Source organism: Martes martes, assembly GCF_963455335.1.
Source record: "Martes martes genome assembly, chromosome: 6".
Taxonomy (NCBI): Eukaryota; Metazoa; Chordata; class Mammalia; order Carnivora; family Mustelidae; genus Martes; species Martes martes.
This window is the reverse complement of record NC_137893.1, coordinates 141244-165953: the sequence shown is the minus strand read 5'-3', so window position 1 is coordinate 165953 and position 24710 is coordinate 141244. Positions and strand designations below refer to the sequence as shown.

The following is a 24710-nucleotide window of genomic DNA, read 5'->3' as shown; positions in this document are numbered from 1 at the left end:
GGGGCCCAGCCCGACAGCACACATCCCTGGGGGGTGATGGGTCGGAGACTCGGGAATCCTGCGGGTCACTGTGTGCAGGTGCAGCTGGGGGTGCCGGGGCCGGCAGCATGCGGTGGGGTGGGAGCTGGAGGCATGGTGTGCTCCCACGTCTGCACCCTTCTGCTGGCACAGGGGGCTGCTGTTGTGGGATCTTCCATTAGGACCAGTGTCCTGGTCTAATTTTCATTGTAAAAAAGCAAAAACCAAAAAGCTGGCATTTGCATGGAGAATGCCTTGGATGGGGTGAGTCTGAAGGTGGTCTGAGCAGGGCTGGGCCCGTGTAGGGTAGGAAGCCAGGTCCCAAAGGCCAGGGGGTGGTCCCAAGTGCCCTGGGGGAGGGGAAGCATGGGGTTTGAGTGCTGGAAAGACAGCAGCCTGGTGACCCCAAGGTAGGTGAGCATGTCGAGTAGGAAAGCCACCTTCTGGCTTTGCTCACTGAGTAAGCTAGAACGGAAGACAGACTGAATTTTTAATAGCAGTTACCAATCCAACATACAGAAATGCCTTTGTTCTAGATTATTCCTATGAGCTTTTTAAATTGTCTAGTGTAATAATAGTCTTGATAGTTACACAAAACAGTGAATTAAAGACTAGAAAGAACTGTGCTGCTCCCAGTTTCCCCTGTGTTGGATGGAGCAGTGTGAGGGCCCAGGAGGAAGCACGTGGTGGGGACCATCGAGATGTGGTGATCTCTGTCCCCCATTATTGTTTACTGATCCAGGAGATCCCGCCGTCTCCCCCCCCCAGAGCTTAATGCTCTTGTTGAAGTAGATCAGAGGGTAGGGGACCGACTGGTGGATGCCTGAGCTCCGTCTTAGTGACCTTGGCTGTGAGAACTCATTGTATTCCCCAACTTGAAATGGGTCCGCAGTGGAGCTGGGTCTGCTAGCGTGTTAGCCTGGTGACCAGTGTTGATACTCATGCACTTCTCCTGACCCTGCTGTCTTCACTCAGATGGCGCCAGCCCCTGCCCCACCGTCAAGGAGTGGTTCGTGTACTCTGGGAACCCGCTGAGGCACCCGGACCTCGTCAGGCCTCTGCAGATGAACATTCCAGGTACAGACGGTTTGGGGTACGGAAATCACTCATTTGTTCACCAGATGATGCAAGTCCGGTAGTGGAGCCACCATAGAAACTGATGTTTCCAGAACTGCGCGTACACTGATTTTCATGTCAACTCTGGACCCGCAAGGAGTGTGTCTGTCTAGTAATGTTCTAAAACAGAGGAGTGGGCCTTCGTTCCACAGATGGACCCTGGGCCGGTCTGCTGTCTGCTCTGCCTCTGTCTGCCCTGACTCTTGTACAAGGTTGACATCAGCGGACAGCAGGACACACCAAGGGGAGCATGGCTGTGGGCCCAGGCCCGTTGCTGCCTGATCCCCAGCCCAGTAGCTGGGCGTTGCTCAGTAAATATGTGCTGCATTGACAGGGATTCTGATGTCCTGCTTGAACCAGCTCTCCTTCCTCCTGCTGGAAGTTTGTTGGTGAACTGGAAAGGGAAGACAAAGGAAAGTCATTTTAGCTGGAAAAATAAGTTTTCTCTTCCTGAGTGTTACCTAAAAACCTAAATGGGAGGGAATGAAAAGCAAAGTTCACCTAAAAACTAGCCGAAGTCCTTTCTTCCTGCAAGTTCTGAGTGCCCGAAAAGAGTCAGGAATTTGAGTGAGGGGTAGAGCTGTACATGAAGGCAGGTTAAAGAAGAGGAGGGTGGTGAGGGGTTATTTTTAGTGTTCTGCCATTGTTTCAGAGGACAACTATTTTTCTAAAACTTTGATATTCCATTTTTGTATGCGTTAAATTCTCTTATGCCACTGTTGTTCCCAGCACACAGGTCTACAGTTTACCAAATAAGGGTGTGAGCACTGCAAAATCATTTTCTTATAAATGAAATTGTATTGGGAAGGAAGGCGAGGAAAGTTACTATAGGGAATATTTCCTAATTCTCTCAGCTGATGATATACTCAAACCAAAAAAGGTATTTATCAACAAAACAAATGAAGATGAATTAACATCTGCTTATACAGCAAGAGATATTTTTTAAGGCTAGCCAAAATAATTTTTCAATGTTTTATCATATATGTGATTTCTATCTTGCTGTATCTTTCCAAAAATAACACGTGGAGGGATTCTTACAGTTTTCTCATGGTTTGAATTAAAGAGTGTATTTGGCTCTTCTTCTTTCTATTACGAGTTAGTTTGGAAGGCCGCTCCCCAAAACGTTTTCATAAACTCTGGAAGCCATATCGTGATCAGAGAGATGACTTCTGGGGCTTAGGCAAGCGTCGCCCTTGGCCCTGCCGGAGCTGTGAAGGTTCTGTGTGGGGCCACATGGGCCGCACGGCGGGGCTCGGCCGTGGAAGAGCTTGCGTGGTGGGTGGGGACCTGGAGTGTGATCCCGAGCTTTTGGTGCAGATCGTTGACACGGAGGACTGTCTGTGCTCATGTTCATAACGGTACGAAAATGACAGGATTTTAATACTTAAATACTTTTCTGTATCCATGAGGAAAAAAAGCTAAATGATTTTATTTATTTATTTTTAAAAGATTTTATTTATTTATTTGACAGAGATCACAAGTAGGCAGAGAGGCAGGCAGAGAGAGAGGGGAAGCAGGCTCCCCACTAAGCAGAGAGCCGGATGCGGGGCTCGAGCTCAGGACCCTGAGACCGTGACCTGAGCCGAAGGCAGAGGCTTTAACCCACTGAGCGAGCCAGCCAGGCACCCCGCCAAATGGTTTTAAACTAAAATGAAGACAGGCCGTCCCCAGGTGTGTCACGGGCATCTCCTATGGCTCAGGCAGCACCTGCTTAGAGACTGTGGCACCCTCTGGTGCTGTCCCTACACCTGTCTTGGGAGATCTGACGTGGGCAGGTGCCTCTGACCCGGGTGCGACATGCCCTTGTTGTGCGACGGGAACCCTCGTTCCCCAGGGAGGCCAGGGGTCTTGTCGGGGGAGGGGCGTCACCTCAGGACACAAGTCTGGTTTTTCTTGTTCTCCCGAGAGAGTTGGAAGCAGGTGGGTTTCATAAATGCTGCATTACCAGTGAGTCTCCCGATACGACGGCCGGAGTGTTTTAAGAAAAGGCTTGCTTCTAGCAGCACATTTGAGTTAGCTTGCTTGCTTAAGTAGTAGGAACGTAGAGACAGAAATCACATATATTTTTCCACGAGATGGAAAGGAAACACGGGGAGCAGAGAAAGTACAGAGAATGCCTAAATGTCAGGAGGGAGAGAGGTGAAACTGAGCGGACGCGGAGCAGAGGTCGGTCTCGTTGGTGGCGTATCTTGCTCCGGGAGCTCCTCTGCCTCGCCGTGGCCGCCCCGTGCTCCGGCCGCGCGCGCGTGCGTCTACGGGTCGTCCGCGCGGGTCCGGGTGGTTCCGCGCGCATCTGCTGTGTCCGCGCGTCCGCTGTGTCCGCGCGCATCCGCAGTGTCCGCGCGCGTCCGCTGTGTCCGCGCGCGTCCGGGTGTGTCCGTGCACGTCCGCTGTGTCCGGGTGTCCGCGCGCGTCCGGGCGTGTCCGCGAGCGTCCGCTGTGTCCGCGCACGTCCGCTGTGTCCGGGTGTCCGCGCGCATCCGCTGTGTCCGCGCGCGTCCGGGTGTGTCCGTGCGCGTCCGCTGTGTCCGGGTGTCCGCGCGCGTCCGCTGTGTCCGGGTGTCCGCGCGCGAGCTGCAGGTTGTGGTCGCGGGTCTCACCTGTTCCGCGGGCAGCACCGCGTCTCCTCCGCTCACCTCGCCGCGCACCCGAGACGCAGAGCCTGGACTTCCTTTCCGCGGACGCAGCCCTTGGAGGCCCCCGAGGCGCACGCGCGGCCCCACCTGCCTCCCCCCTCGCTCCCCGGTGTTCCGCGTGTGGTGGCCCGAGCCTCGGACCGGACCCCAGGCAGGCGTTTGGAAGAGCGTTTCTTCCCCGGAACCGGGGCTGCCGGTTCCGACGGAGCGGAGGCGCGTTTTCCCTCCGCAGCGCGGCCCGTCTCCTCCTCGCACGGTGGCCGCGCCCTCTGGGCACCTGCACCTGCTTCCGAAATGGTTGTTCCGGAGCCAGTAGGTAATGTCGCATGTCCCGGCTTCGCGGGGGTTTGTTCGAGTCACCAAAGTCTCGCCGGTCGTCTTCGGACACGGCGTCCCGCCCGAAGCGAGACGCGCGACAGGGTTCCCGGAAGGGGCGCGCGGTGCGACCCCGGCCGCTGGCTGGGCGCGGGCGACGGGGCGCTGCCGTCAGCGCCCCCGCGTCCCGAGCGGCTGCGTGCGGGTCCGGAAGGCCTGGTCGAGCCCTCGCCGTTCTGGGGGCGTCCGTTGACGTCCCCAGCGGCTGTCCAGATGTGCGAACGCGCGCCCGGTGACCAGATGGTGCGGGCGCCGCCTGCTTCTTGGCCCGCCGCCCTGATGTCGCGGGTCCGGAGAAGTGGCTTCAGAACCTCAACGCCGGTGTTCTTTACATTTGTAAAAATAACTTGGGGATTTTTCTTCTCTTTTTGTTTTTTAAGACTTATTTTTTTGTCAGGGAGGCAGAGAGAGGGAAAGCGCACAAGCAGAGGGAGAAGCTGGGCCCCGCTGAGCGGGGAGCCCGATGTGGGACTCGATCCCAGGATGCTGGGATCGTGACCTGAGCCGAAGGCAGACGCTTCACCGATGGAGCCCCCCAGACGTCCCTAAAGATTTTTCAGTTAACTGTGTTACAGATACTTGAGTCCCAAGCCAACAGTTGGATTTAGAGCCACATTCACTGTTTTGAATGCAGTGGGTAGGGGTGGCATTACGGTGTCATTTTGCAAGCATGAGATGAGACATTTCATCCATGTACACTTAGAGCTTAATATATTGAGGTATTAATATATTAATGCATTCTGCTCTGTTCATATCTGAATGAAGCTTTTTTTTTTTTCTTATTATAAATAGGCTCTTGAAGTTCACCCAGCCAGTTTGCAAGTGGGGGTTGTCAGGATTTTAAATTTTTTTTCTTTTGGTCAGGAATGCTCTACTAAACAGGGAATACTAAGTGAATACTCATTTAAATCAAACTTACGGACTAAAGCCTTCACAGGTAAACTTGAGACATAAGCCACATGCACGGTAATTTCAAGACTCTGACCAGTCACGTCCTGACGGTGGACTCAAGCCAGACAGGCATATGTTTTTCTCCGCAGCAGTGTGCCAGGGAAATAATCGTAAGATGACTCTGTTGAGCTGTGTATTTCCGTATAAAAAGTGTGCAGAGTTGCCACGGTCGTAGGAGTCTCCTCATTCACTCGCTTCTGTTGCTGCAACAGCATGAACAGATGTGATGCTACTGCCCTGTCACTCGTGGGGTGCAGGCAGCAGCCCTCTGCCAGGCAGACCCTGCAGGTGGCTCTGGGGAGGGTCTTCAGAGTTGGCGTTCACAGAAGTGACTTCCTTCCCTGCCCCTCTGCTCCTTCCTCTGTGGGCTCAGGTCCCTCAGAAGGATCCTAGGCTCTCCTGTCCATCTGTTCACACAGAATCCTTTACCAAGTTAGCTAATTTGGTTTTTGAAGCTGATGTGTTCTAGGTGTGATGCTAGTTGGTGGCCTAGAGATGAGATCGATTGTTTAGGTCTGTGGCTCTTTGAAATATCTCAGCTGCCCCTGGAGCTCTGGGGGAGGTGGACGAGCCGTCCTTGCTGGCACAGTCTTATTTATCCCCAGGAGCAAGGGTGTGGGGGTGTGTGTGTGTGTGTGTGTGTGGTGTGGTGGGGAGGAGCTCTGGGCTGATCTGCCTTCCAGTCCTGATCAAAATAGGTTTCTTTTATTTAGTTTTAATTTTTTAAAAGATTTTATTTATTTGACAGAGAGATCGCAAACAGGGGAGCAGCAGAGGGAGAGGGAGAAGCAGACTCCCCGCTGAGCAGGGAGCCCAGTGCCCTGGGATCATGACCTGAGCCGAAGGCAGACACTTAACCAAATGAGCCACGCAGGCATCCCAAAATAGGTTTCTTTTAAACTGAAATTACTAGTGGTGTCTTTTGTGTTAGGTAGGCTCAGCTCTCTTGGGTTATAATGTGTTTAAACCACTTCATCTAGAGTGAGTTTCCCCATGGAGGAGAACTAATCTAAATGATCCGTCAAAGAAATTCACATCTTCTGGCTTAAGATGATGAAATCTGTCAACCGAGAAGTAAATCTCTTGGGCCCTACTTAAGAAGAGAGCCAACCTTATAATTAGGGCCATTATGTAGGCTCATCAGGGTCCCCATGCAGCCTAGCAAGTACTGCAGGTGACATTAAAGGACCACAGCCCCGGGATATGTTGTCTTGTATTGGAGACAAAGATCCTTTGCGGGGGTGTCTTGTCTTCTATACTGATATGCAAACAGGTGTTCAGTACCTAGTTTTTGACTAAATAAATTATTAATTGAATTTAGGATTAACATTCTCTGATTGAATTAGAGATTTTTGAGCACATGGTTTTTCAAACTGGTGGTTTTCTGTAATCTGTTTTATCATTAGACATCAAGAACCAATTTCTTTATCATTGCTGAGTTTTTCTTTTCTTAACTGTGTAAATGATTTCTTGGCTGTTTTGTGGAAGAATATAGAATGGTATTCAAACTCTGCCTGTGTCCGAACCACCTGGAGAGCACGTTACAGCGGATGCTGCTCCCTGACCCCTGGAGTTAGATTAGTAGGCCCGGGGTGCGGCCGGAGAATTTGCAATTTTTTTTTCTTTTTTTTAGGATTTAACGTGTGCACGCGGGGTGCACGCGCGCACACGAGTGAGAACAAAAGGGGGGGGCAGAGGGAGAGAATATTCAAGCAGACTCCCCGCTGAGCATGGAGCCCAGTGTGGGCTTAGTGCGGGGCTCACTTCCACACCCCATGAGATCACGACTGGAGCTGAAACCAAGAGTCGGATGTCCCACCGACTGAGCCACCCAGGTGCTCCACGAATTTGCAATTATAACAGATTCCTGGGTGACATCAAGGCCAGAGTGACGGCCGCCGGCATGGCAGTGTTTGTTCAGGACATCTCGTGTGTGTTGCTGCCACAAATACTTGACTCTCAGTATGTCCCGTGAATCTCATTTTTTCTGTTTTAAATTCTACGTGTGAGCAAATGAAATGCAAGGTACAGTGTTTCCACTGACGGTCCCCACACACTCTGCTGGGGACTTGGCCTCTCAGCTGTGTGCTTAAATGTTGTGGATGCATCGAGAAAAGGACTAGAAGCTGTATTTTCAAACACAGCTATACGTGAGTGGTGGGATTGTAAATGTGACTATCTTCTTACACCTTTTTTTCCTTAGTTTTTTTTTACAGTGCATGACTTTTAGAAAAAATGTTTTTCAGCTACTTGAGTACATTTGAAATAGCTGTGATAATGGGACGTTCCTCACTTACCTTCCATCAGGGCTTGGCAAACGTCTGTATTTTAGGTTTTAGGGGCATCATGGTCTCTGCTGCCGTGGCCCAGCTCTGCACTTGGACCGTGCGGGACCACAGACGGCACCCAGGGGAGTAAGTGTGGTGCCGTTGTGGTGACACTTTATTCAGGTTTATTCACTTTATTGAAATTGGCATTTCCTGTGATTTTCTTGCGTTGTGAAATATTATTTTTCTTTTGATTTTTTTTTTAAATCATTTAAACATGTGAAAACTACTCTGAGTTTCTGGTCCTACAAAAATAGGCGATGAGCTGGATTTGGCCCAGGGGCTACAGTTTGCTGACCCTACAAGATGATTTTCTGAAAAGTATGTTTCTAAGAAGTCATGGCTGACCCTTGATAATCTTGGAATAATACCTCTGTCTTATTAACTGCCATACGTTGTTTTTTTTGCCAATTGTCTTCACTGTTTTCTTTCTTTCAAGAGAAAAATGATTTTTCTCTCCAAAATAAATAATGAACAAGTTTTTTGAGGTAACACTTCAGCTGTTTCAGGAATGCAGGTGACTTTGCTGGGTTGTCCCACTTCTGGTGGTGAGAGACAATGGCCGAGAGCAGTAAGTGATACCGTGAGAAACGGAAGAAAGAGGAGAGCCCCTTCATTGGGTCCTTTAATTCGGGACCACTTGGGTCCTGGGTTTTGTTTCCGTAGTGGACGGTGGGACATTTAGACCTCAGCCGCCCTGGCTCTTGAGGCGCGGTGTTGTAGCTTCATGACCCGACAGCAGTCACAGCTGCTGCCCATAGTGGGGCCTGGCTTGGGCTGGGACCTGTGTGTGTTTGCAGATGCCGGCAAGACCCCCCTGCTCTTCTCCAGACGCCTGGGGCCATTTGTTGTGATTTAAGGAAATGAGTAAGAGTTGTTTTTTTAGACTTAAATAATTTAAATGCATATATAAAACATAGAAATGAAATACTAGAAATTACATTTTAGGAATTTCTTTTGTTCGATAGTCTTAGGGCCATGCTTTCTGAGGCGTGGGGCCCACGGATGCCCCGCACCCAAGCCTCCAGGTTGCTCAGTGCAGACTCCCGGCATCATAACCTGGTAAAGCAGGCTTTCTGCACACGGAACCCAGGAAAATGGTGTTTCTTACCGTCTCTGCAGTGGATTCTTTTTACCCTGAAGTTTGAAAACTGCTGGTCTGGAGGGACAGGACCTTCTAAACATACTCTGGAAAGCATTCTTCATAATTCAGGCCACAGCACCGTAGGAAAGAAGCCCTAGTTTCCCCCAAAACATAGTCCTAGAACAAGAGTGTTCTCTGTGAAGTGCAGACCTGCTGGCCTTGAGCGTTTGTCTCTCCCCCCCAGGTCGTTTGTTCCTGCTCACTCTCTCGTCCCTAACTCCTCAAAGCCCAAGGATGTCAGAAAGGGAAGAGGTTAGGGTCTTTTATTCCTTTATTGGAGTTCTACAAGAAGCATGTTTATAACTTGCTGGTGCAAGGATTAATGGTAAATGGGCTTTTTTTTTTTTTAAACTAGGGGGCACACCTAATTTGAAATCACTGTGGCTGAACCAGGAGCCAGGAGTACAGGGCCGGCGCTTGGACGCCCTCCTCGGCTGTTTCGACCTCTCCTCCTCCAGAGAAGAGCTGCAGGCGGTGGAGAGCCCCTTCAAGGCGCTGTGCTGCCTCTTGATCTACCTCTTCGTGCAGGTACCCGCAGCCCTCGTCCAGGGGCTGCACCGGCACCTCACGCCTGCCCTCACCTTGTGTGCGGTGTGGCGCTCTGGGGCCTGGCCACGGGCCCATCCCCGTGTCCTGCCCAGGACCTGTCCCTCGCAGCTGTCGAACTGGGACGGGCTCCCTGTTCACACTCGCTGGACGCCTGTCTGTGTCGGAAGAGGAGGCTCGTGACGCACGTCTGCGTGGCAGAGGCGTGGGAACCGTGCGCAGAAGTGTGCTCTGAGCTGTGCGCTGCCTGCCCTGGTGCCGCCGGCGTCTGGGGGCTGCTCCTGCCAGGGCTCCGGTGTTGCGGTGAGGAGGCCGGTGCCTTCCACTGTCACTGCTCTCGAGTGTTTACTGAGCATTCCCCTTCACTCCCCAGTCTAGGGCAAGGCAGTGGGTGCCTCCTGAGTTTATTGGGGCATCGCGTTGTGGGAAGCATGAGGCGTGTTTTGCAGACATGCCCAGTAAAATGTCCGCGGGGGCCGTCATTGTCACGGTCTGTGTCGTCCTTGCCTGTCTAAACCGGGGGTTGTAGGCCTCACGTGACAAATGCCGTGCGAGACCCTAATTGCTGTCCCTCAAGTTAGGCGGTTTCGGTTTCATTAGTTTTACACCTAGGTTATGTGTGAAAATTACAAAGGCCCATGAAAGTATTTGTCTTTGTCATAGTTGTCCGTGCGCAGGGCAGTGTTCGGACACCGCAGGGGAGAGGGGCCACACCATCCTCTCCCAGCCCCCTCCTCCCACTTCCTTTCTTTCGCTCTATTATTTTTTAAATGATTTTGTCTCACATTTGTCACAACAATAAAAAAAAAAGTCCTTTGCATTCACGTCTCTCTTCAGCCCGTCTAGACCTCCTGTCCTCTCGATGCTTTTGAACTGTCTTGCCGTCTACTCTGGCCTCTCTGTGGGGTGGATCTTGGTGCTCCTTTGGCATAAACATCAAATTTTCATTTGCCTGGAATAGAGATATACGTGACTGGTTCAGACCTGAATTCACTTTATGAGGTATTGATTGTCTTCAAGAAACTCGCTCTTCTCGTGGAATTACATTTCAAGGAGCTTCGTATTGATCGATCTTTTCCATTTCTCAAGGGCTCTTTTCTTCCAGCTCTGCCCAGCTGCAGCTGGTTCTGCGCTTTGCATTTTGTAAAAATGTGGTTAAATGACTTCAAGGTTTTACTGCTTCATGGTCGGTTTCGCGTTGCTGCAGTGTAAACGTCAGCTTAGGCGTCACTGTTTTGAAGAGAACATTCCGTTCCTGGTACCAGACTTAGCGATATGATTGAATAGAGGTTATATTTTTAAGTGTAAAACTGCCTTTCTTTTGGTACCGTTTACTAAAGACTCAAGCACGCGTCAGTCAGTATTTTCTATCCATTGTGGCTGAGAGAGGCCGTCGTGGGGGTTGGGAATGGTGGATAACCCGGAGCTGAGTTTTCTCCTCCAGAAGGACACGTGTGTCTTCTTCTCCGTGTTGTCTGTATGCATACGAACACTCGTTCCTTGGACACACGTTTTGACTTAGTCTTTCCGTCAGAGGGTTGTACCTACTGACTGTCACTTCTCACGGCTCTGCGCTTGTCGCTTGTGCAGGTGACTGTGTCCAGACCTCAGAACAGCAGCCTCCCGCAGGCGTCAGTAATGATGACCTTCACTAAAAATCTCTCTGGTGTGAGTCAGCATGGGGCAGGCTTAAAGAGCGTATTTAAATTGGAGCTTTTTGAAACTGAAAAACAGTGAACGGACACATCAGTGACCTCTCTGAGATTAAAAAGGCACTGTAATGTTACTCACAGGGTGAATTATTCTCTTAGGATTTCATAGGGCTAAAAAGGTAAATTTATAGAAGTATACTTTTCTATGATTACGCTTAAGTTAGACGTTCCTTTGTGCGACATGGGGAACAGAACCTGTGGAGAGAGGATGTGCTCTCCTAGGCTCCAGGTCAACAAAAACACTTTTTTTTTTTTTTTTAAAGATTTTATTTACTTATTGGGCAGAGACAGAGGGATCACAAGCAGGCAGAGAGGCAGGCAGAGAGAAGGGGGAAGCAGGCTCCCCACTGAGCAGAGAGCCCCGTGCGGGGCTCGATCCCAGGACCCTGAGACTATGACCTGAGCCGAAGGCAGAGGCTTAACCCACTGAGCCACCCAGGTGCTCCAACAATAACACTTTTTATTGAGGGCTTATCTGAGAACTTTCTCGGGAAGGGTGAGTTTACATCAGAGCGAGCGTACGTAGTTTTTATAATCTCTGGTTGAGCAGGTGCTTTAAAGAGTAATGTCCGTTCTGTGAAATGCTCAACGAGCCCGTGTCCCTCACCTCTGTGGTTTCGATCTGTCACCGTGGAGGTGGGTCACCTGTGAGAGCGACGGTCCGTGGGACGCCTCTCTCTTCTCCTAAGTTGGTGCTTTAAAATCACCCTTCTTCAAAAGTTGCTGATGCCAAGAAGTAGAATTACATTCCCACAAAACCAGTCTACATGGGGAGAGATGGGGCTTCAATGGGATTAAAAAACGTGTTCTCTGCTTGGTCTGGCTTCTGTAGACTGGGGTCTTTTTCTCTTAGTCATGAGTACTACACATCTGTGGACTTGTTTGTTATTCCCTGAAATAGTTCCAGCTGTCCTTTATACAAAAGCAATAAGTACGTCGGAATGGAACAGGACAGGGTGGTGATGGGGTTGCTGCCTTGCGCTGGGTGGAGGTGACCAACGCCAGAAATAATTTGCTTTTCCCGGAGAGGGTAGTGGGGTCCTGGCCGGGGAGAGCAGGAGTCCCTAGAAAACTGTCTTTGTGGATTATGGTGGGGTCATTTTTATCAGGAGTAAACATTAGCCACTTTTATCACTGAGGGACAATCAGAATTCTTACCCATGGGTTTGTGGTCGTCATCCTGATTTTTTTCCCTTCAAGCCTTTACTTGCCACAGAACATGTTCCTCGGTAGAAAGAGGTTCTCGTATTCGTGTGATGGCGGAGGAAGTGCTGAGCAAGGGACCTGCCCTGCTTTTCTCCGCTGGCAGCGTTTGGTGACTGAGCCAGCAAAGTCACCACCCCGTGGCCCGTGGAGCAGCCGCTGTCCATGGTACTCCCAGGCCCTGTCCTCGTTCCCATCGTTTTCTTGAGACCCAGCGTCCCCATCGGTCTCTCCAAATCCCTGGCCTCCTTGTTCTTACTCACATTTTGGTCGGGCTCCTTGATCCCACAGAAGAGCAGAGGGTCTCACGTGTGGGGGTCCTGGGGTCTGGGTCTGCAGGTTTCACCAGGGCTGGCGAAGGTGGAAGTTTATCCCAGCTTTGATCATCCCAGCTCACGCTGCAGACCCCTGAGTTGCCAGCTCTGGGACCTGGTGCCCAGAGCAGTCACTTGTGTTGCTGGAAGACTCGGGCTTGGTTGTGACCCATGGCCCTTCCCAGGAATTCTAGAGCTTCCCCCCTTGCTGTGGAGCGACAGGGCCCTGTCCAGCTTGGCCCTGGGCATGATGGGCTGTGGGCTCTGGACAAAGAGGCCCGCTGACCTCCGCCTCTGCCTCGTCCCCTGCCCCCTGTGTGTGCCTGTGTTCAGTCATTGGATCCGTGTGCAGAGTGTCGCGTTTTCCCCAAAGTTCATGCTGCTTCTCTCTCTTCTCCGTTTCAGGTGGACACTCTTTGCCTGGAGGATCTGCATGCTTTTATTGCTCAGGCCTTGTGCCTCCAAGGAAAGTCAACGGTGCAGCTTGTGGACCTACAGGTACTGGCCTGACAAACTGTCACGGTTCTGGCAACCGCCTGCCTGACCAGTGGGTCGGTGCTCCTGCCAGCCTTTTCTTCTGTTGTGTTTTTTCAGTTTGGGTTGGTGTTCCACGGAAAAGATAAGAAAGCACGTGTAATCAAGGTGTTCTTAGGATGCTGTGGTTGGTTTCGTCGGTCACACAGTGGAGCCCGGGGTCTTGCCAGGTTACTGAAGCTCATGCAGAGCCGTATACAGATGGCGCCCTGCGTTTCTGGGAAGTGGCCCTCTAGACCTCGGTCTGTGCTGAGTCACGTGCTCACAAGAGCCCCCTCATTCCAGCGCTGAGGGATGTGTCGTTCTTAGTCCTGTCTCAGTATCGTAGTCACGGGAGCAGAATAGTCGGTGTGATCGCATAAGCCTTGCTTACTTTAGGAAAATAAGACGCCTTTTTCTGATGTTCGTGATTTTGGCCCATATACATCCTGTCCTGCCTGTTTGGTCTGTGGGCCTCATCTTCCAGACGTTGGTGACCGCTCTTTGGGGCTGGGCCACGTCCCGCCCGCTGTGTGTCCTCTCCCAGTGGCTTGCCTGTGGAGTGTTCAGTAATGGAGATCACGCGCCTGTGTTGCTTTTATTCAGATGTTGCCGCTCATGGGTGTTTATGCCTTGAATTTCATGAATGAGCCATTGGCAGCTGAGCCTGGCTCCTCTGCTCTGTGGCCACACCCTGTTTCCTAGAGGAAAACCCAAGGTCAGGTCAGTTGTTTGTGGAAACTGAAGACTTTGCTTTATAAATGCCATTGGATAATGGTAATGAGTTTCATCCACAGATTCTAGTTAAATGAATTAGTTTTCACCGGTCTTTCTAGTGAAAAAAAAAAATTTCATTTATAAACAGCTTCTGATCTAATCTCAGAACTCTTCCATACCACATTTACTCCACGAACTGATTCTTGTAGCAGCCCAGTTAAATACAGTGCAGATGGTGTGTGTGTGTGAGCGGTGTCATTACGTTATAGTCAAGAAAGTTATTTTTAGGAGTGGATTATTTTTCCTCCTTTTGGCAAGACACAATTTTAAAAAGTGGATTTGGGGTTATTGCTAGGCTAATGCTAATTCTTTTTTTATTGAGGTATAATCGGCACACGTTATGTAAGTCTGAGGCACTCCGTGTAGTGATGCGGTATCTGTGTATATTGTGAACTGAGCCACAGCAAGTCTAGCTAGTACCTGTCAGACGGACAGTGACGGAATGTTTTTCCTTGTGATGTGAGCTCAAGATTTAAGCTCTTAGCGACTTCCAGGTATGCAACACGGTATTACTCCCTGTGCCTCCACGCTGTACACCACGGCCTGTGGCTTACTCGTGTCAGCACTGGCCCTCTGTGCCCTCTCCAGTGCCCTCAAGGTCCATCCACATGACCACAGTTGGCAAGATTTCACTCTGTTTTCTTACGGCTGGGTAATTCTGCACTGTGTGTATACATCGCATTTTTTAAATGTGTTCATCAGTTGGTGGACACTTAGGGTGTTTTCATATCTTGTCTGCTGGGAGTAATGCTGCCTCGAACGTGGGCTCACATCTGTCAGAAGACAGTGACGTAACTTCTTTCAGATACATCCCAGAAGGGGGATTGCTGGATGGTAGTTCCCTTTTTAGTATTTTCCGGAGTAGCTGCACCAGTTTGCGTTCCCACCAGCAGAGCGAGAGGGCTCCCCTTTCTCTGCATCCTGGCCACGCTTATCTTTTGCCTTTTTGATGACGCCCCTTCTAAATCAGCGTAGGGAATTAACTGACCATGTATGCATGGGTTTACTTTTGAGCCCTCTATTCTGTTCCATTGGTTTTTGTGTCTGTTTTTGTTCTAATATCGTACTGTTTTGATGACTTTGGCTTTGTAATCTAGTTTGGAAATCTTGATTGGAAATGGAGCCTGATGCCTCCAGCTCTCTGCTTTCTTGGGACTCTCTGGCTATTCAGAGCCTTTGTGGTTCTGTACACATGTTAGGGTTGTTTGTTCTATTTCTATGAAAAGCGCCCTAAGAATTTTTACAGAGATCACATTGAAGCTGTAGATGGCTTTGGATAGTTAGGACATTTCAACAGTATTTCTTTCATCAGTGTTTTATAGTTTTCACGGTGCAGGTTTTTCACCTTCCTGGTCAAATGTATTTCTACATATCATATTCTTTTTGATCTGATTATAAATGGAATCGTTCTCTTAATTTCTCTGATTTCCTTATTAGTGTATAGAAATGCAACAGATTGGGGCCCCTGGGTGATTCAGTCAGTTAGGCGTCTGCCTTTGGCTCAGGTCATGATCCTAGGGTCCTGGGATCAAGTCCTGCGTCAGGCTCATTGCTCAGCGGGGAGCCTGCTGCTCCCTCTGCTTGTGCTCTGTCTCTGATAAATAAACTCTCTAAAAGAATAATAATTTTTAAAAAACTTTAAAAATGCAACAGATTTCATATATTGATGTATTCTGCAACTTTATTGAATTTATTTATTAGTTCTAACCATTTTTTGGTGGAGTTTTCAGGGTTTTCTGCATACAGTGTCATGTCATTTGAAGATAGTGACAGTTTTACGTCTTTCAGTTTGGATGCCTTTTATTTCTTTTCCCTGCCCGACTGCTGTGCCTGGGACTTCAGTGCTGTGTTGAGTGGACGTGGCGAGAGCGGACATCCTTTTCATGTTCCTCATCTCAGAGGAAAAGCTCTCAGCTTTTCAGCATTAGGGATGATGGTGGCTGCTTGCATTGAGTATGAACAACTGAGTATGAAGAACACCAATTTTAAAAAGTGAATTTTCAGTTACTAGTAGGTTAATAAAGTTGTTAATACTAGGTTATAGCCCCAGCTGCCTCTAGAAAACAGGAGGTATTGGAGCTGTCACCCTGCTACTGCTGAGCCAGATGGGTGCCTGCTCTCAGAAGCCTCTGGCTTCCCCCTGCCCCATCCCGCCTCAAGCAGGGCGGTTCCTTTAACTCCCGTCTGCGATTTTTCGGCAGAGCCTAGCTGTCCTAGTCTCTTTGCTCACCAGTTTCTCTGCTGTGCTGGGTCCCCCTCCTGGCTCTGACTCCAGCCTCCTTCCTGATGGAAGGCTCCCCGTGTTTGTAATGTTCCGGATTTCTCTCTTCTGTGCTAGGGATTAGGGGAGCACTGTCCGAGCACCCTGGCGGCGTCTTCAGAGCTACCTTTTCTGGTGCTCATCACCACTCGTTGGGGAGTGCTGGTCATCTTTGATGGGGGATAAAAAGAAAGAAATAGGAGTTAATGGAAGGAAGATGCTGTTCTGAAATTCAAGCTGTACCCCAGAAAGTGACATGTTGTAAGCATCACATTTCGTTGCCGCTGTGAGGATGTCTCAGGGTCTGTTGGACGCACAGTTCTTGGGCAGCCCTCACTGTGGTGCTGTCAGTGTGCACCATGAGTTGGACCTCACACCAGCACCCCTGGCACGATGCGCACGCGGGAGCACAGTTTGGTCTGTGGTGGACAGGGAGTCTTAGACGGGAAAGCTGTGCACACAGTCCTGGAGTGTGAGGGGTAGTCAGTGTCCATGCCCGCACCAGCTGCTGGTTGGACTATCCCCCAGGGCCTCAGGCAAGACCTGACTTTATTACAGTCTCGCTTGTCCCAGGCCCACAGCCACCTGAGTGGCAGCTGGCACCTTCGCTGGGACCGTGGTTGCCACCAGCCGAATGGGGCGCTCCCAGTGAGGGTCCCTCGTCCTGGCCCCTCCACACCACGGTCTTCGTCCCTTTCTGGCAGGGTCTCTGTTGTGTGAGCGGGAACAGCCGCCCTTGACCTCCAAGGCGCTGGTAGTCTCTGAACCCTCGTGAACTCCTGGCGTGGCGTGTAGGTTTTCAGCTTCCATAGTTGAATCACTGAAGATGAGAAATTGTAGAAAGAATTTGGAAGATTTTACTTAACGTGGCCATACGGCTCACGGCAGGTGCCGGTTGGCATCTTTTGCCCTGGGGCTTCTGGTGAGGCCTGGCTTCTCCTCCTGGGCCTGGAGGTCGCGCCCTCTGCCCTTCCTGGGCCTTTGCTGTGCTGACCGGCCCCTCCCTCTGTCTTCTTGTTCACCTTCGTCCTTTGTCTTAAACTTGGTCTCTTCGACTGGCTCTGTCCTCTCGTGGGTAAAGTCGGATGTCCCTCCCCTGGAAAACACCGAACGCTTCTGCAGTGAGCACGTCCAGCCCGTCGTCGCTTGCCCGTCCTGCTCTTCGGAGGATGCTCTCTGTGGGACGGAGCTGCGTGTCTCTGGGTCTGCGCTGCCCCCTCACCTTCGGCCCCATAGCGCAGTCGTGCCTGCGTGACGCGCGGTCGCCGAAGCAAAGGTTAGGGAACACTCGGCTGCCAGCCCCCCCGAGCACTGGGTCTTGTGCCGCGTTCTCTCCCCTTCTGGGCCCGTGGCACGCCGTCTGTTTGTCTTTGTTAAGAAACAGTACCTTTCACACACTGAACTTCTTCCGGAGAGACGTGCGGAGCCTCACTCTGGCACCTGGCGTCGCTTGTTGGGGAGTGTGGCCCCAGGCAGGCCGTCGTGGTGGGGACCTTGGTGGGAAAGCTGCTGGTCCTGTGTGGGGTTTTCATGATCTTCTTCCTCTGCTAGATGAAGGCCTGCCTGGAGGGAGAGACGGAGCTTTTCCCCCTGTTTGCTTTCAGCGCCCGTCACTCTGCCGACATGACTAGAGCCTGGTTGATGGAGCAGGGTGGTTGTGTAGGTGCGGCCCTTGTGGGGACACACCCCCCTTTGCAGAGCCCCCTGAGCCTCTGCCACATCTCCCTGGGGCTCCCAACAGAGCCAGAGAGGCAGCTGTGGCATGTGGTCGGCCCTGGGCCATCCTCTGGGTAGCTGGTGACTTGTAACTTAACCGCTGTGACCTCTAGTCTCTGATGGGCAAGCCAGAGTCACGGAAGCCACAACTCCCGTACACCCGTGGGCGTGGGTGATCGTGGAATGGTCTGGGATTCACGTGATTAGCTCCTGGCCTGAAGAGCAAAGCTAGGACCCTTCAACTTACAGCATCAAAGCAAAGAGCAGAGGGCAGAGCAGAGGTGGCAGGGAAGGAGGGCGTGGGAGAGAGGGCTCTGTGCCCGTCCCGTTTCTGCCTCATCCCCCGGGAAGGCAAACACCACACCGTTTCCTGTCTCCCTCGGCTCCTACCTGGGGCCTCGTTCACGTGCAGTTGAACGCATGCTACCTGGGGCCTCGTTCACGTGGAGTTGAATGCACGTATTTGTTTTTGGGAAGCTCTTTGGTGTGTCTCCGATTTTCTGAGACTGAAACGTGATGAGCCAAAGTTCCTGGGAGACTCCGTCTCGGTGTTTACATCTGAACGTGGAGACGGTTTGGGTTGAGCGTCGGGACTCACCAAGGGTGGCAGGCCAAAGAAATGTCCTTCTAGAACTGGCCTTCTAGACTGTTCTTGCTGGAGGAGGTCTTTGTCACTCATACTTGGCTCGTGTTGTGTGGGAGAGATGGGTTTCTCTGCTGAACTGTCGGCTCTGGATGGCTGGAAGTGTCCTTGTTTGTAACCCTCAGCAGCGGCTTAAAACAGTGCCCGGCAAACGCTTGGGAGGTGCTTCGTGGTGGTGACTAGGGTTTTGTGGAGCACGTCTACGACATGTGATTTTTTTTTTTTTTTTTTTTTTTTTTAGATTTTTTATTTCTTTATTTGACAGACATAGATCACAAGTAGGCAGAGAGGCAGGCAGAGAGAGAGGGGAGGAAGCAGGCTCCCTGCTGAGCAGAGAGCCCGATGCGGGGCTCGATCCCAGGACCCTGGGATCATGACCTGAGCCGAAGGCAGAGGCTTTAACCCACTGAGCCACCCAGGCGCCCCACGACATGTGATTTTATCTCTGTGTTTTCTGTATTTTAATCTGAGGTCGTGTCGTCTTGCTGGAGCACTGTCTGATATTTAACCAGTAGAATATGAGTAAAGAAATAACAGTATTTTAGCATTTCTGCAGGAGGTTTTCTGATTCTGAGTTTAATCTTTGACTTTATCCTTTGATCTTGTGCCTAGTTCTCAAATGACGTTCTTCTGAGAAAAGTTTGCAAGTAGTGTTTTAAATGATAGCAGGTGCCAGACCACAAACCCACAGAGGAGAGAATCCCCAAAGATGAGGGCCTTGACGTGTTTGTTCATGAAATGCAAGTGCCCTCGGAGGGAGCCCAGGGCAGGAAGCTGCCGGCGGACCTGGGAGGGAGAGCAGCGTGGGCCAGGATTGTGGGGAAACACACACACTGACCCCCATCGGAACCACCGTGCCTCTCACTGGGTAACTCCTGAACACGGGCTTCTGTGGTCACCGTTGACTGGAGGAACTTGGGACCGACGCAGCAGTGCTGCCCAGAAGTACAGTGCTGACTGAGGGATCCAAGGACCTGTTTCCCGCCAAGGAGTGGGAAATTCCCTGCTTTGGTCGTGGTGATGGTCCATCTCTGGGAAGAATGTAGCCTAAATCACTTAAGGGAAAATAAATTAAGTGGAGGTTCAGGGAAGTCCCACCATTTGGTGACATGTTAAGAGCCCAGATTGTTAGGGTAAAATAAAGCTTCTCCGTGACTGTTGGTGGTGGCACTCAATTACTTTTTTGGAGAAGAGGTTCTTAACCTGCGGAAGGTAAGGTGCACTCCCAGGGTGAGACCTGCGGTCTTATGGGCACATTGTGGGTGGCGGGAGCTGGCCACACTGTCAGTTGACAGGGCTGACATACTCCACTCACCCGGCTTCTTACCAGAGTCAGCACCTGCCTCAGAACAGAGGGTTTTGTGGATTTGGAAAGGGTAGGTTAGGAATGGTGTCCACCTGGCCACGATCTGTGCTCCGTGTGACGGGCGGTTCTGGGCGGGGCATTGGGGACCGGGGTGGGGGGCGGGGGCGCACAGCTGCCTGCATGGGCCCTTGGCCGGCAGCACCCATCGGGAAGCCCACTCACTGTTCCCCAGAGAGGAGTGCAGGTGCCTGGGTGGGGCTCCGAGAGCCAGGGGCTTGTGGCTTCCGCACGGAGCGTGGGGAGCATGAGCTTGCTGGAAAGTTAGCCACCAGGATGGGGAGTAGCCTGGAATTGCAGGCTTTGGGGAGAACGTTTTACACACCCAGGTAACTCCTGATCCCGAGTCCACAGAATGAACACTGCTGCGGGCCTCTTATCTTGGGGCGTGGTTTCCGTGGACGGCGTCCAAGCACTGAGCTCACACGGCTGGTTCGCTCCCCTGGCCCCGGGTGAGCACGCGCATGGCTCCGAGGGTCCCCCTCACTGATAGCAGGAGAGTCGCCGAAAGCTGGCCTGGAAACCTGCCCTGAGCCACTGTTAAGCTTGTTATTCGTGATAATTCTGACTTGAAGCAGGGATTGGTCTCTAGGTTACAGAGGAGCTGGAAAGCTCACTAGTAGAAATTCAAAATCAGTCTGTGCCATCGACTCTCCAGATCACATCTTTATCTTGCCAACTTGAAATGCGCTCTCATTCTGCCCACGGCTCATGCCCAGCCTTAGCCAACTGCAGCCCTTAGGCCAGAGCTGGCCTGTCCGCTCTCTTTGAATGGCCTGTAAGCTTGGGACAAGGTTTACATTTTTAACTGGTAGAGGAGAAAAATCCGAAAAGAGGCTTCTTTGAGGACATGTGGACATGCTGTCAAGTCCATAAAGTTCACACTGCGACAGCAGAGTTGAGAGCTGTGACAGACACCATAAGGCCCCCAAAGACCAGAAGTAAGTCCCTGTGGCCCTTTGCAGAAAAGCCTGCTGGCCCCCGGCTTACACGAGCAGGCAAGTGTGAGCTGGAAAGTCCCTGGATAGTGCACGTCCTAAGCACAGAGACCATCCCACTGGCCTTTGTGCTGGGCCTAGAGCTCACTCAGGAGTGAGAACGGCAAAAAGACTTTCCAGAAATAGGGTGCTTTTGTTTGGGTTTGGGCTTTTTTTTTTTTTTTTTTGAGAAAATATTTGTAAAAATATTTACAAAAAAATATTTGTAAATATTAGAGTTTATTTGTATGTCATTCCTTTGAGGGAAACAAAAGTTCTGTCTTGTTATGTCGTTAGGGAAATGAAGACAAAGATCGGTGTCTTGGCCAGGACCCCTCGGAAGGGCTGGTGAGGGTCCACTGAGCTCTGGAGTCGGCCCACCCATGAGGAAGTCTGGATTTGGGGTCTGGGAGCGGGTGTTGGTGATGGTGACTTGCTCCTTGTTGGGTCCTCTGTCGCCTGCTGGGTGCTGTATGAATGTCAAATGCTCGGTAAGCTTTACCACTGAAGACAGTGTTGTCTGCTGGAGCCGGAACACATGGGACCTTGGAGGTGGTGCGGGCAGGCTCCGGCGACAAGCTCCTGTCCAGGGTGGTCTGCCTGAGGTCGGGGCACCTGCCGCGGTCAGGTGATGTCAGGCTTCGTCTCCTCTCCCCAGACAGCCTCCCTCCCGGAAGAGTAGAGGCCGCGTGTGTAGAAGCAAATGTAGAAATCTTCCATTAAAGGACCTTTAGTCAACATCGCCCCTGCTGGTGAGCCGTCACTTTCCAAAGCAAACACTTTAAATTCTGGTGATAAAATAAAATTGCGTCCAGGACATCCTGAGATAGCGTTTGCTACAGCACGTCAAAGTAAAGCCCACGGGATGAGGTTTTACTGCTGAAACCACCGAAACAGCCAGAGAAATGCAGCACCGGGGAAGTGTGTGTTACAAGAGTTGTTTAGAAAAAATGCGTGTGCTGTTAGACGCTCAAAAACTGGATGAATGAGTGGACAGTAGAAGTAGAATCTGTTGGAACTCTGGGTGGACTCTCGAAGTTGATCTGTAAGCACAGAGGATGAAGGTGCCCCGGACGGACGAAGTGAGACAAACGTGTCGAGTAGAGCAGGTGGCAGCCTGCTCTGACCCTCCGTCGCGTCCGCGTGCACACACAGGCCTTTGCGGTGCTCTTCCCCGGCGGCCGGCAGAGGGTCGTCCAGTGCCTTCGAGGAAGAGAGGGTGCTCTCGGGGGCCCGGCCGCCCCTCCCAAGTCTGGCGGCTGGTGCCAGTGTCACTTCCTGTGCTCACGGTGACATGCGTCACACCATGTGTCCCTGGCGCGGATCGGAGGACATGAGCTCCAGGGAGCAGGCACGTTTGTGGAGGAAGACGAGAGGCCTGTCGTGACGCGGCCGCAGTCCTGGTGCCCTTCCTGCAGTTCTGTCCCTCGCCCTTAGATGAGCCCCACAGCCACCCCCCAAGTTGCTTTGGGAACAATGAGCAGTGAGGACGTGTCGGTCTGGCTCAGGGCAGCAGATGGGATGCCTCATGGGAGTTCTCAGGGGAGATCTCTGACTCCAGGACGATCCAGGTGCCCGGCCGGTTGCCCCCCCGCTGACTTGCCGTCGAGAGCTGCAGGAGTCACCTGGCAGAGTCGAGGCACAGAGCGCAGCGGGCCGGAACTGGGCCGCTGCCCGCTTTGTCAGTGACACCGCTCGGTGCGCAGGCTTGCTCGTCTGTCCACGCTGGCAGGCCGCGGCGGCAACAAGACGGAGCAGCCTCCGTGTGCAGCCTGGGAGGGGCCGTGGGTCTGCACTGACACCCAGGCCAGCAGCACCCAGCGGAGCCTCCTGTGTGTGTGTCCAGGGCCATTCACAGTTGGGAGGCTTCAGAATGGAAGAGCTTTGTGCAGAGTTGGGCCTCAGTCCCCTCTTTGTCCTCTGCTGTCCCCACTCCATCCTGACCACCCTGTCGCTGCACTTCTCCCTGGGAGCCCCTCCCTGGGACTTTGAAACTGGCCTCTGGCAGGTCACTCGCTCCCAGGGCAGAGGCGAGGGGCTGATGCTCAGAGCTTTCACGCTGCGCCATGGCCTCGCTGCCTCCTCCGTACGCCTTCTGCGGAGGGACTCCCTTCCCTTCTGGAAGGGCCTGCACGTGTTCCCCCTACCCACATGGGGCAGTTGCCTGCGTGCCGAGGGACGCCTCACCAGTGTCACCAGATCTGCTTCAGTGCCTGTCCCCTTCCTGTGTCTGTGAGCGTCTCTTGCCTTCTGCTAGAGGACTCCCAGCCCCTCTCCTGGGGCTCGTGCTCTTCCAGACCGGACACTGGGCTTCACGGAGTCTTGTATCTTCTCTAGTGCCCACGCTTTCTGGGAAGGCCCCTCAGCTGGGGTTGTTTGCGTGGAGTGAGGTGTGTCCTCAGCTCCTTGGGGTGGAAGTGGAGTCTCGTAACTTCTGTGGAATCGTTGTATGTTGTCAGTACTCAGGTGCTGACTGCTCGATACTTTTATCAGTCACCGTATATGTTTAGGCTAAAATGCTTATGGGAGTATTTTGTCTTCATGAATAAGGATCTTCAAATAAAAATTTGTTTTTCTATAGCAGAACCAAATCTCAGGACATGATTTGCATCTTACCTCTCTTTTTCAGACCCCGTTCCGCAGGTTGGCACAGACATACCCAGGGTTGAGGGTGCTGGGTGTCCTGAGATATCCCAGTCCTGAACTGGTGCCCCTGCTCCCCCTACTGCTCCCACACTACCAGCCCGCAGGACGTGGGTGCCCGCTAGAGCTCATGCAGTGCTGGGAGTGCGGGGGACCATCTGTGCCCCTCGTCTTCCTGACCCAGGGGTCCTGTCTCCTCGTTCTTGCTCTGACGCTTCATGCCTGTAGCGGATCTGAGCCTCTGAAGTTCTCCTGGGGGCCAGACTTTGAAACTCAGAAGCCAGAACTTGGTGATTTTACTCTGTTGCTCATGTGTATTGACTGTGGGATGTCTTAGGTGACCAGACGGCCAGGCAGAAGGAGAACGGTGGAATTATGGCTGATAGTTCAAAAATTATCCTCCTGTCTTTCTTGCAAAGATTGGTATTTTATAATTTTTTTCAACCTGTTTTTTTCTGACATTTAACACTTGGGAGTAGAATCGCATAATCTCACGGTAAGTGTGGGTCTGACCAGGTGGCCGCAGAGGGGGCCATGCTGCTTTGATGTGCGATGATGGAGGACGGGAGACAGGTGGGGGGGTCGACTGAGCCCATCTTGGGAGCTGTAGAGTGGTGTGGGATGCCCCATGGGCTCCGTGGCTCGGTCTGGAGAGGGGCCAGGGTAAGGAGAGTGGTCAGCGGTGTGCTTGCCCATGGCAGCAGGAGGCCACGTGCCCCGGGATGCTCCCGTGCCGTGCGGTTGCCATGGTGGCTTTCTTGGGCACCGGGACTTGCTCTGGTCAGCACGGCTTTACACCTGGCTGGGCTTTGTCCACTTTGCTCTGCTTTTGGGTACGTTCCGTAAGCCATCAGAAAACAGGTTGTTTTTCTTGTTTGCCGCGTGTGATGGTCAGTTCTGAACTTCGGGTGTGTGTTGGGAGAGTAGCACGTGAGAACGGTCTGCACTGTGCCACTTGGAGCTCCGAGCCCCCAGACCCGCTGACACCGCACTCCTGGGTTGCAGCACGGCAGCTCAGCTGGGTGAGGAACACGTTTTTCTGCAGGTCGCGTGCCAGACCCTGTGCCCGAGAACGCTGCGGCCCTGAGCACCCACGTCCTGCTTCTCTGTGCAGGCGTCTGTCCGTTTCCAAAGGGCACCTCCCACGCAGTGATGGGACACGAATGTGGCCCTGGGTATGAATGCACTTGGCCTCTCAAGACAGGCGCCGTGGAAGGGTCCGCCCTGCTGTTGTCACCGGCACAGTGTTGGTTCTTCCTGCGCCTGCCCCGTGTGTCGGGAGACATCCAGTCTTGACACATGGTCATTTGTTTACATGTAAACCCAACGACTTGTTTTGTTTTGTTTTTTTAATTGAACTGTGACTGTAGTTTCGAGTGTATAGACAGCTGTTTTCAGAGTTCCTGCCGTGTGCACAGTGAGGGGCCCTGGTGACAGGTGTCACACACACAGGGACTAGCCTGACATGTTGAACCT

General features: G+C 52.0%; 1 protein-coding gene across 10 annotated transcripts in view; it reads left to right on the top strand.

Moving 5' to 3' along the window:
- The window catches only part of FAM120B (family with sequence similarity 120 member B), a 90240-nt gene that overhangs the window by 25550 nt on the left and 39980 nt on the right, over positions 1-24710 (top strand). For all 10 annotated transcript variants that reach the window (XM_080806293.1, XM_080806291.1, XM_080806288.1 and 7 more), the window contains 3 exons: positions 994-1095; positions 8923-9095; positions 12748-12840. In XM_080806293.1, coding sequence (XP_080662419.1) covers positions 994-1095; positions 8923-9095; positions 12748-12840 — 368 coding nt within the window. The remainder of the gene's footprint in view (positions 1-993; positions 1096-8922; positions 9096-12747; positions 12841-24710) is intronic.